We start from the raw sequence: 12,037 nt of genomic DNA, 5'->3' as shown, positions 1-12,037 counted from the left end.
ACCTACATCTCTTCAAATCTGAATCAAAGCGAATCTTGGAACTCAAAGCGGCAGTTTCTCTAGACAATGTTCAGGGTCTCATACCTACAGCCCGGTAACCTCTTTCCTTTAGATTTATCCTTAGGGTTGTATGTATGTGGGGGGTTAGATGGGGGCGAGTTTTCTTGTTAGTATGATGCCAGCTGCTGATTCTATTCAAGGTAAGGACCTGTGTCACATACGTTTCTGTTCGGTGTTTTACAGCGCCTGTGGTGATACAGTCCGCTTATTTTCTATTCTTGTACAATTTGCTCTTGGGATATATATGTAAAACCAAACAGTTGGGAAAAATCCGAATCTGAGTCAAAACTCCGAAAAAATAACTGTAAAAGGTCGAAAATTCAATTTTTATTATCCGTTCTAATGAAAGAGTTCAAATGTGTGTGACGTCAGACTTTACGCAGTTGTTTTTTTCGTCCGTTAGGTAGCGCCACTATGCAAGCGCGCTAGCGGAGGAGCAGAAAGAACTGCGCAGAAACGTATGCGCACAAACACATTAATGCGTTGCCTGCGAGGGAGCTTTGCTCGGGACATTTGATGTGACGTCATCGCCTACGGGACCGTATGCCGTGACGTCAAAGTTCACGATTTACCGGTATTTTTTAAATCGATTTATCTCGGGATCTAGAAGTCGTAGAAGAAAAAAAAAATTCCGTTGGTCCTCATTTTTCCTGCTCTATGACTTTGAACCATCACCCAAGTAAGTGCAACTGATCTATTACCATAAAAACGAAAGGAATACTCGCAATCTCTGCATGGATTACAGTTCCGAAATCCGCAAATATGTACCTATTTTTTTTTTTTTTTTTTTATCTGAATAGGTACTAAATTATATTTGGTAATAATTATAAACGAGATACCTAATTATATTCACAAATCATTTCCGCTCCCACGTCACCGGCAATATTGAGAGGTGCATCACTGGAGAGTGCATATCATAGCTATTTATATCACCACACAAGCCTGTGTTATGCATATTACTCTATCAGTATCTACTGGTACTGGTAGGTACTCTCTGGTACTCTGAGTGTAAGTTTGCTGGTACTCCCAACAGTCTAGCATTGTGAGTAGAAATACTGATGACCTTGGGAACGGGTTGGCTGGCAAAAATTCACATGTACTGTATGAATAGTCGTGTTGCCAAATTCGCACAAATGGTTTACACCAAGACCAAGACTCGAGATTTGCAAAGCCCTATATGCCACACTGCCCTCACGTCACGTGATAGTAGTGTAGTTGTCCTGAACGAAATTGCCTGCAATATTATGGGAAAATTTTGAACTACATCTTTCTGACTGCCCATGAGCTCACGTGACGTGACGTGATGCTAGTGTGTTTCTACCTGAATAGCTACCTCTATCTATCTGGCTAAATTCCTAGACTATACTAAAAACAAAGGAGAAAGGAATTGAAATTGACACTATAGCAAAAATTCTCTCGGCAGTGTGGCATATAGGGCTTTGCAAATCTCGAGTCTTGGTCTTGGTGTAAACCATTTGTGCGAATTTGGCAACACGACTATTCATAGAGTATTCGTACATGTGAATTTTTGCCAACCAACCCATTCTCAAGGTCATCAGTATTTCTACTCACAATGCTAGACTGTTGGGAGTACCAGCAAAGTTACACTCATAGTACCAGAGAATATCTACCAGTAGGTACTGATAGAGTATAATATGCATAACACAGGCTTGTGTGGTGATATAAATAGCTATGATATGCACTCTCCAGTGATGCACCTCTCAACATTGCCGGTGACGTGGGAGCGGAAATGATTTGTGAATATAATTATCTCGTTTACAATTATTACCAAATATAATTTAGTATTCAGATAAACATCTTCAGTGGAGAGAAGAATTCAAAATATTGATTATTTTTCGCGAGGTTTAAGAGGAAACTCTAACTGCTAAGATCTTATCGTCCCGAAAGAAGGAGAAAGTCAGCCGTTCCGAGAACGAACCTTATCTGTTTACAATTAAAACCGCCCCGGGCGGGAATCGAACCCGCGACCTGATGCTTTGTGCAACAGTCATTTGGAATTTGGAAATAAGATCGTTAACAATTATTACCAGATAAAAAATAATCATTACATGAAGATAATTAAGATAAGAAGGAAAACGTTTTCTCTTGAATAGAGAAACAAAAGGCATTCCTATGTATGTTTATTGAGCGGAGATAATAATGAACCCTATATATGTATAGTATACCCTATTTAGTATTTACGCATTAGCTTTTACGGATGGGTTAGGAAATTTAATAAATATGTTTTTTACTTTCCTTAATCCTATAGGAAGGAAAGTAATGCATTATTTTCGTTTTTGTGTATATCGACAAACCCTTTTTACCTTACCCGGAGCTAAACATTGATAGGTATTATAGGTAGACACTTCTATCCGCCTGAAATAGATAGGTACATATTGGCGGATTTTGGAACTGTAATCCATGCAGAGATTGCGAGTATTCCTTTCGTTTTTATTTGAACTCTTTCATTAGAACGGAAAATAAAAATTGAATTTTCGACCTTTTACAGTTATTATTTCGGAGTTTTGACCTCAGATTTGGACATTTCCCAACTTTTTACATAGGAATCGACCATTTATTTATAATTTTTAATCATTTGCAACTGCTCCATAGGGAACCAATCGACCCTTTTTCGGTGGGAACCAATTCACCTGGGACCTCTTTTGACCGCACACCACCTCATTATTTATTTAATTTTTTTTGAAACCAATGCACCTTTTGCGGCTAGACTAGTCAAATTTTATAGTCATGTTCCACTATTGGGACAGATAGGTAAATCCCAACAGATGATCCCCTTCCGTACAATAATTTTGGAACAATGACGGTATCAGCAGAATTATCGAATTGTTCGGCATTGCATTAGGAGGATAAATGCACGATTTATTCGCTTTGCAAATCCCACTCGGGGTTTCAAAAAATCTGGTGTGAACATCACACGACTTTCTTTATCCTATTGAATGGTGCTTATTTGGGTGTTCTGTTGTAACATTTACCAAATTTCAAGTCTCTAGCTCATACCGTTCTCGAGATATTTTTTTAACAGACAGACACACGCACGGACCAATGGCTGAAACTTTGGATTTAGGCTCTAGGGACCTCAAAACGTGCACTAAAATCTGACCATCCAAAATCTGACCCGATTACATTACTTTCCTTCCTATAGGATAAGGAAAGTAAAAAACATATCCTATCTTTGGTTGGGTGGAAGTAATCGATTTATCTCGGGATCTAGAAGTCGTAGAAGAAAAAAGAAAAATTCCGTTGGTCCTCATTTTTCCTGCTCTATGACTTTGAAATATCACCCAATGACCCAATTAAGCGCAACTATTGAGAAGCTACTTTAATCGAGTAGCGATCAGTGGCAGCATTATCATTGCAAAAAGATGATTGAAATATGGAAAATGGGAAGTCGACTGCAAAGGAGACACTTGGTAATGTTGCGACAAAATCCACAAAACTTGTGAAAAAGTTCTGATTTGACTCTTGAGTCCTATTCCACGATTCAAGCAGTATAAATAAGGGACTTTTCGGTCTTATTTTGGCGATAACGCTGTATATATTCTTTCTAGTCTATGTTATATTTCACGATACAATTACGACCTGTCTGTGAAGAGCCTTATCTCTGATCTACCTAGGTATATTTCCCTTTCCTTCTCTCCACCTCTATGTCTACCTCCCTATAATGGTACCATATGCTTGCGTTCTCACAGCAGCTTGTCGGAAAATATTAAATTCTGACCTTCAACTTTACCCAAAGCTTTTCCCAATCTGTGCATGTACTATGTACTTAGTGTACCTCACTATACATATGTAGGATCTATGTACAATGTACATATTGTAGATAGGATGCTACTTTTTTTGACAAATTGTTGTCTGATGAGACGAATCTGTGAAAGATGGTCGTCAAGGGTGAACTTCTCAAATTTATGTCGTTTGAAAATTAAAAAGAGCATTTTAGAGATGGAAATGCTTGGGTTCTCACAGCAGCTTGTCGGAAAATATTAAATTCTGACCTTCAACTTTACCCAAAGCTTTTCCCAATCTGTGCATGTACTATATACATAGTGTACCTCACCATACTTATGTAGGCTCTATGTACAATGTACATATTGTAGATAGGATGCTACTTCTTTTGACAATTTGTTGTCTGATGAGACGAATCTGTGAAAGTTGGTCGTCAAGGATGAACTTCTCAAATTTATGTCGTTTGAAAATTAAAAAGAGCATTTTAGAGATGGAAATGAGAAGAACTCTTGGGCTTATTCTTGTTTGAATTATTTTACCAAGTGTGTGTACCAAAATACATAAAATAATAACAAAAACTTATTCCATTATTTCCAATGGATAATTCGAGTCGTGTTGCCAAATTCGCACAAATGGTTTACACCAAGACCAAGACTCGAGATTTGCAAAGCCCTATATGCCACACTGCCCTCACGTGACGTGAGGGCAGTGTGGCATAGTAGTGTAGTTGTCCTGAACGAAATTGCCTGCAATATTATGGGAAAATTTTGAACTACATGTTTCTGACTGCCCACTCCCCATAAGCTCACGTGACGTGATGGTAGTGTGTTTCTACCTGAATGGCTACCTCTATCTATCTGGCTGAATTCCTAGACAATACTAAAAACAAGGGACACACACAAAAAGCCCAAACTGAGGCTTAGGTGTAGGGGCTGGTCAGCCCCAAAGGATGGGTTGAGCTTCTACGAAAAACAAGGGAGAAAGGAATTGAAATTGACAAAATAGCAAAAATTCTCTCCAATAGAACAGTTGCGCTTACGTGGGTGAAGTTTCTAAGTCAAAGAGCAGAAAAAATGAGGAACAACGGAATTTTCCTTTTTCTTCTACGACTTCTAGATCCCGAGATAAATCGATTAAAAAAAAACGGTAAATCTTGAACTCTGACGTCACGGCATACGTGATACGCTCCCGTTCAAATCAAATGTCCCGAGCAAAGCTCCCTCGCAGGTAACACATTAATGTGTTTGTGCGCATACGTTTCTGCGCATTTCTTTCTGCTCCTCCGCAAGCGTGCTTGCATACTGGCGCTACCTAGCGGACGAAAAAAACAACTGCGTGAAGTCTGACGTCACACATCTTTGAACTCTTTCATTAGAACGGAAAATAAAAATTGAATTTTCGACCTTTTACAGTTATTTTTCGGAGTTTTGACTTCAGATTTGGATTTTTCACAACTTTTTACATAGGAATCCATTGAGAAGAAAAATGATCCCTTGGGTTCTGAATGAACCAAGTTCATCTGTATCTATATAGCAGTCATTGCATCATTCTGTTGCTTCTTCTGATTAGATTCTCCAATGCCTCTCCTCTCTATCTCTAGCTAATATACATATATGCATATATCTGCGAATATTCAATCAGAGCTAAGTATAGCACGCAACATCATTGATATCAGCTATCTCTCTCATGCTATACAGAGTTGTCCAACGGACCAGGTCGCCAGTCTCAAGATTTTTTTTAAAGACCTGCCAAGGTCTTATCGTGTCAAAATCGATGAGAGAAGGAAGACAAAAGACAGTATAGGAGAAAGCCAGCCGTTCCGAGAACGAACCTTATCTGTTTAGGATAAATCCGATCCGAACGGCAATCGGCCCGCGAGCCTGGTTGATAGTTCCTTGTAGTCCCTTTCCTTTATTATTACAATAGTAATAAAAAGGTATAAGGGACGGACTATTGTATTCGCTTCGGTGTCTGTCACTCTGTCGGTCGGTCTGTCTGTCTGTCTGTCTCTCTGTCCATAAAGCCATAAGGGACGGACTATTGTATTCGCTTCGGTGTCTGTCACTCTGTCGGTCGGTCTGTCTGTCTGTCTGTCTCTCTGTCTGTCCCTCTGTCTGTCCCCATAGAAGGACTTATCCAAACCTTGTCCAGAAAACCATAAAGCCAAAAATCCAAAAAACTGGTTTTTGGGGGATTTTTTTCACATTTTCTCACACAAATGAGCTCTGATCTTGAAATTTGTCGCGACGACCTATGAACTCAAAGCGAGAAAGTTTCAGATAACACTTCAGTCGATCATTTAAGACCGATTTTAGCGTCACCTATGTTAAGCTACGCCGAGAAAGGCCAATAAATGGATGGGTGACTTAAACATTATAATGGGAAGAAAGGGAGAACGGGCTCTAGTCTTGATTTTAAATCATAACATGAAAGTAAAATTAAAAAATCAATACTTTTTACTTAAGTTATATATAGCAATGGATACTTACGAGAGTATCCATTGCTATATATAACTTAGGTAAAAAGTATTTACAAAGGATGTCAAAATTAAATAAATTAATTAATAATTAAAAAATCAAATTCGAGATTTTTCCGCCACACACGTTCCGCGGTCTGTCAGATGGTCTGAGAAACCTAGGTTTCGAGATTTTTCCGCCACACACGTTCCGCGGTCTGTCAGATGGTCTGAGAAACCTAGGTTTCGAGATTTTTCCGCCACACACGTTCCGCGGTCTGTCAGATGGTCTGAGAAACCTAGGTTTCGAGATTTTTCCGCCACACACGTTCCGCGGTCTGTCAGATGGTCTGAGAAACCTAGGTTTCGAGATTTTTCCGCCACACACGTTCCGCGGTCTGTCAGATGGTCTGAGAAACCTAGGTTTCGAGATTTTTCCGCCACACACGTTCCGCGGTCTGTCAGATGATCTGAGGGTGAGTGGCCGGCATTAGGTCTGATCCCCACCTCTCACACTATATATTTCCTGATTTTCCCGTACATTAACATCTCTTCTAAGCCGCTTAATACGTCTGACTCGAGTATTTATGTTGCTAATATTGTTTCCACTTGAATACAACAATCTCCTGTTAACTCTGCTGTTAGTTTGGATTTTAATAGCGCCATGTTAATATCCCATGGCAAAACCTGACGGCCTTATGTTTTAACGATTGCTCGTAAGTTATCTTGTGATTATGAGAGCGGGTTTTCCAATCTACTATGTACTTAGCTATGTACTACTAGCTACTGTGTAGTATGTATGTACCTCTATTGTTTAATCGCTGGAGTTGTACAAGCAGTTTTGGCCTGAGCTTCTCTTTCATTTTATGTAAATTTTAAAACTGTGTCCACACGTAAGTCGACCCCGAGAAGAAGAGGTGAATCTATGTTGTCGAAGCAGTGTACGCATCAACTATGGACACACCTTAAGTATGAGCTTTTTAACGCCTTATTTTGTAGCAATGAAACAACTGTGACTTTGGACTTCATGTGGTGTGTGTCGTACAGGGTTTATACGCGACCTGGAAAACCGGGAAAAGTCATGGAATCTGAAAATCGGCCAAAAAGTCATGGAAAACCATGAAAATTTAAAGAAAACCTGAAAAAGTCATGGACTGGGCTTATTCTTGTTTGAATTATTTTACCAAGTGTGTGTACCAAAATACATAAAATAATAACAAAAACTTATTCCATTATTTCCAATTTCCCGATAAATTAGTGCAATAATTTTACATGCTGTGTGTCGTTCCAAGATGAATTTTTTTCTTTCTTCAATAAGATTTCCCCAAAAATCCCTTCTTTATTCATGGTGTTTGGACCATTGTAACATATTCGTCTGATCAGATTGGTAGTCGGTACTGAACGCATGATCGGAACGAAAAAAGTTCGGGACCAAAAAATCAATTTTGAGTTCTCCCTTTACAACTAAGCTGGGCTGGGGAGTATAGTATCCCTTATTCAAAACTGAATTACGTGCGACAGACCTGTCAACTCTCCCTCCCATCCTTTCTTCTCCCTCCCTCTCTCTCTCTCTCCCTCCCTGTTCCCTCCCTTTCTCTCTCTCTTTTTTTCTTTCTTTTTCTCTCCTCTCCATAAGTTATTCTGTTCAGCATTCTGTCCTTCTCTTCTTCTTTCTCTCTCACACTTCCCTTTCCTGACTTTTTTTTTGTCATAACTTGGTATTTCATACGCTTAATACGTCTGACTCGAGTATTTATGTTGCTAATATTGTTTCCACTTGAATACAACAATCTCCTGTTAACTCTGCTGTTAGTTTAGATTTTAATAGCGCCATGTTAATATCCCATGGCAAAACCTGACGGCCTTATGTTTTAACGATTACTCGTAAGTTATCTTGTGATTATGAGAGCGGGTTTTCCAATCTACTATATGTACTTAGCTACTGTGTAGTATGTATGTACCTCTATTGTTCAATCGCTGGAGTTGTACTAGCAGTTTTGGCCTGAGCTTCTCTTTCATTTTATGTAAATTTTAAAACTATGTCCACACGTAGTCGACCCCGAGATGAAGAGGTGATTCTATGTTGTCGAAGCAGTGTACACATCGACTATGTTTGGACACACCTTAAGGGTGAGCTTTTTAACGCCTCATTTTGTAGCAATGAAACAACTGTGACTTTAGTCTTCATGCGGTCTGTGTCGTACAGGGTTTATAAGCGACCTGGAAAAACTGGAAAACCGGGAAAAGTCATGGAATCTGAAAATCGGCCAAAAAGTCATGGAAAATCGTGAAAATTTAAAGAAAACCTGGAAAAGTGATGGAATTTGCCACCCGGTCAAAAATTGAAAATTTTCAAATTAAACATCAAGTTTTTCCGAAAAACGGCCTGCGGCCGATTCCCCCTCATACTGTACTTACAGTAACTGCCATAAAGTTTGTATAATGTCAAGATGTGACTGTACACCCGGGCAGGGCCCTAGGGTCCAGACACCAATGGATCGGGGGGGGGTGCAGGGCCGTATCCAGGATTTTGGTTTTCTGGACAAAATTTGTTCCAAATCCCCTAGCCCCCCCCCCTTAAAAACGGCTCTCCAAATTCGGAGTCTAGCCTATCGTAAAGGACAAATAAAAGCCCCCCCCCCTTACATCGCGCTCGGGCGTTAGTACATGAACATGATGTATACGTTATACAAAAATGATCTTGTGCCATGCAAGTGATGCAAGTTGATACATTTTGATCCAGTTGATGTTCCTATTCATATTAAGTTACTGCGTTGCTCACTTGAACTTATCTTGTCAATAGAACAATAAATAACATGAATCATGTACACTATTACCTACAGGGTGATACGGGGAAATTTAAATTTATGTTGGACATTTCCACTAACATGAGGCAAAGTGGACATGGAACAAAACAAACGAAAGACGATTTTAAGTAGATTTCGAATTTAGCAAAATGTTTGGGGGCAAAAACTTAAAACATTTGGAAAAAATGGGAAATTTAGCAGAGAAAAAGAAAAATTCCGTTGGTCCTCATTTTTCCTGCTCTATGACTTTGAAACATCACCCAAGTAAGCGCAACTGATCTATTCGGAGTCTAGCCTATCGTAAAGGACAAATAAAAGCCCCCTCCCCCTTACATCGCGCTCGGGCGTTAGTACATGAACATGATGTATAGATGTATACGTTATACAAATGATCTGTGCCATGCAAGTGATGCAAGTTGATACATTTTGCTCAAGTTGATGTTCCTATTCCTATTAAGTTACTGCGTTGCTCACTTGAACTTATCTTGTCAATAGAACAATAAATAACATGAATCATGTACACTATAGGTACCTACAGGGTGATACCGGGAAATTTAAATTTATGTTGGACATTTCCACTAACATGAGGCAAAGTGGACAACTGGACATGGAACAAAACAAACGAAAGACGATTTTAAGTAGATTTCGAATTTAGCACAATGTTTGGGCGAAAAAACTTAAAACATTTGGAAAAAATGGGAAATTTATCTAAAAATATTAATGAAAAAGACCATATCTCTAATTCTTCCCCCCACTCGAAAATAAAAATACCTGCGCCAGGTAAAAAAAAAAAAATCTCTGTCTATTATCTTGATAGCTGACCAAAACAGAGAGTCGAAAATGTGTGCGCCAGGAAAAAAAAAAAATCTCTGTCTATTATCTTGATAGCTGACCAAAACAGAGAGTCGAAAATGTTTATAAAAATCTGACACAACCTCATTTTTCTCAAATTCCACCACAAACTGTGTCCGTCTATCTGAGCAGGGTAGAGTGGTGAGTGCACTCCGCCTTATAACATGAACTCCACCCCGGGCGTGAAGTGCGGGGAGATTTTGGCTGTTTTCAACGATACTGACTAAACGATCAGAGATATTGTAAAAGTTACAATAGAACAACACCCAACTAAGCATCATTCAATGGGATAAGGAAAGTCGTTTGATGTTCACACCAGATTTTTTTACCTCGTTTTTTGAAATCCCGAGTGGGATTTGCAAAGCGAATAAATTGTGCATTTCTCCTTTTAATGCGATGCCGGACAATTCGATAGTTCTGCTGATACCGTCATTGTTCCAAAATTATTGTACGGAAGGGGATCATCTGTTGGGATTTACCTGTCTGTCCCAATAGTGGAACATGACTATAAAATTTGACTAGTCTAGCCGCAAAAGGTGCATTGGTTTAAAAAAAAATTAAATAAATAATGAGGTGAATTGGTTTCCGGTCAAAAGAGGTCCCAGGTGACAAGTTCCCACCGAAAAAAGGTCGATTGGTTCCCAATGGAGCAGTTGCAAATGGGTAAAAATTATAAATAAATGGTCGATTCCTATGTAAAAAGTTGGGAAAACTCCAAATCTGTTCACAAATGTGACAAGGATGCAACACAAAACGTTTGGTTGAGATGGTTGCTGCACTTGGCGGTATTTTGACCGCTTTAGGACAGATTTTTTTTTAGAAAATGAAAAATACAAGTACCTAGATACCAATATCCCCGGTTGCGGGGAGAAATTAATTGTTCAATTAGGTGAAGTGATGAGTGATAATGACATTAGCGGGGCAAACTTTTTCCGCCATGGCACAGATTGATGATGAGGATAATCTAACCTCGTTAAATCTCAAGTGATAGGGACCACGCCCTTCCAAGTTCTTTAACCCTTTAGCTTGAGTTTTTAAAAGAGAAATTTTGAAAGAAACGAAATGGATAGAAAATACTGCATAGTCTGAGACATGTTGATGTGTTTTGGTCAGTTTATGTACAGAAAAACTGGATAATTTCATATTGACGAAAATGATGAACAAAGTTTACTGTGTCTTTTCTAAGGCACAGCCCACAACCCAACAAAGAAACTTATTAGCCATTGGAAAAAAAAATCCGCCCGCCGGGATTCGAACCTAGGACCTCTCGGTCGATAATTCTCGACGCAACCGAGTTACAAAGGCGTTCAAAAGAGCCAGGATAAGGGCTAAAAGCCAATGTCTCGGGCGGGAGGTACGTGAAATACGGATGATGAAATGAAAAGCTTACTGAAAAAGTTATCGTCAGTATTGATTGGAAGGGAAAAGCACGGGAGACGGGGAATTTTATTTTTTATTGTATAATATTTTCAATTCCTTTCTCCCTTTGTTTTTTCGGATAATTTTATATTGACGAAAATGATGAACAAAGTTTACTGTGTCTTTTCTAAGGCACAGCCCACAACCCAACAAAGAAACTTATTAGCCATTAGAAAAAAAAATCCGCCCGCCGGGATTCGAACCTAGCACCTCTCGGTCGATAATTCTCGACGCAACCGAGCTACAAAGGCGTTCAAAAGAGCCAGGATAAGGGCTAAAAGCCAATGTCTCGGGAGGTACGTGAAATACGGATGATGAAGTGAAAAGCTTACTGAAAAAGTTATCGTCAGTATTGATTAGAAGGGAAAAGCACGGGAGACGGAGCATTTTATTTTTTATTTTATTTTTTATTGTATAATATTTTCAATTCCTTTCTCCCTTTTGTTTTTTTGTATTGTCCACAGGAATTTAGTCAGATAGATAGAGGTAGCCAGCCTAGTTAGCTTAGTTGGTAGTGCGTCTGCCTTGTAAGCGCTAGGCCGCGGGTTCGATTCCCGCCCGGGGCGGATATCATCCTGATGGGATAATGTTCGTTCTCGGAACGGCTGGCTTTCTCCTATCCTGTCTTCCTTCTCTCTTCGATTTCGGGACGATAAGACCATAGCAGTCACAGTTCCCTCTGTCAAACCTCTTAAAAAAA

General features: G+C 39.3%; 1 protein-coding gene across 1 annotated transcript in view; it reads left to right on the top strand.

Annotated features, from left to right (window-relative positions):
* Window positions 1–255, top strand: part of LOC108252156 (extensin-2-like) — a gene marked incomplete at its 5' end in the record, with an annotated part of 4,932 nt that extends 4,677 nt beyond the window's left edge. Inside the window, one exon of the mRNA XM_026822217.1 lies at window positions 244–255. Coding sequence (XP_026678018.1) covers window positions 244–255 — 12 coding nt within the window. The remainder of the gene's footprint in view (window positions 1–243) is intronic.
* Between the last annotated feature and the right edge of the window lie 11,782 nt (window positions 256–12,037).

Source organism: Diaphorina citri, unplaced genomic scaffold (assembly GCF_000475195.1).
Source record: "Diaphorina citri unplaced genomic scaffold, Diaci psyllid genome assembly version 1.1 scaffold305, whole genome shotgun sequence".
In the NCBI taxonomy this organism is placed as follows: domain Eukaryota; kingdom Metazoa; phylum Arthropoda; class Insecta; order Hemiptera; family Psyllidae; genus Diaphorina; species Diaphorina citri.
Note: the sequence above shows the minus strand (reverse complement) of the source record. Positions and strands in the feature narration are given on the sequence as shown.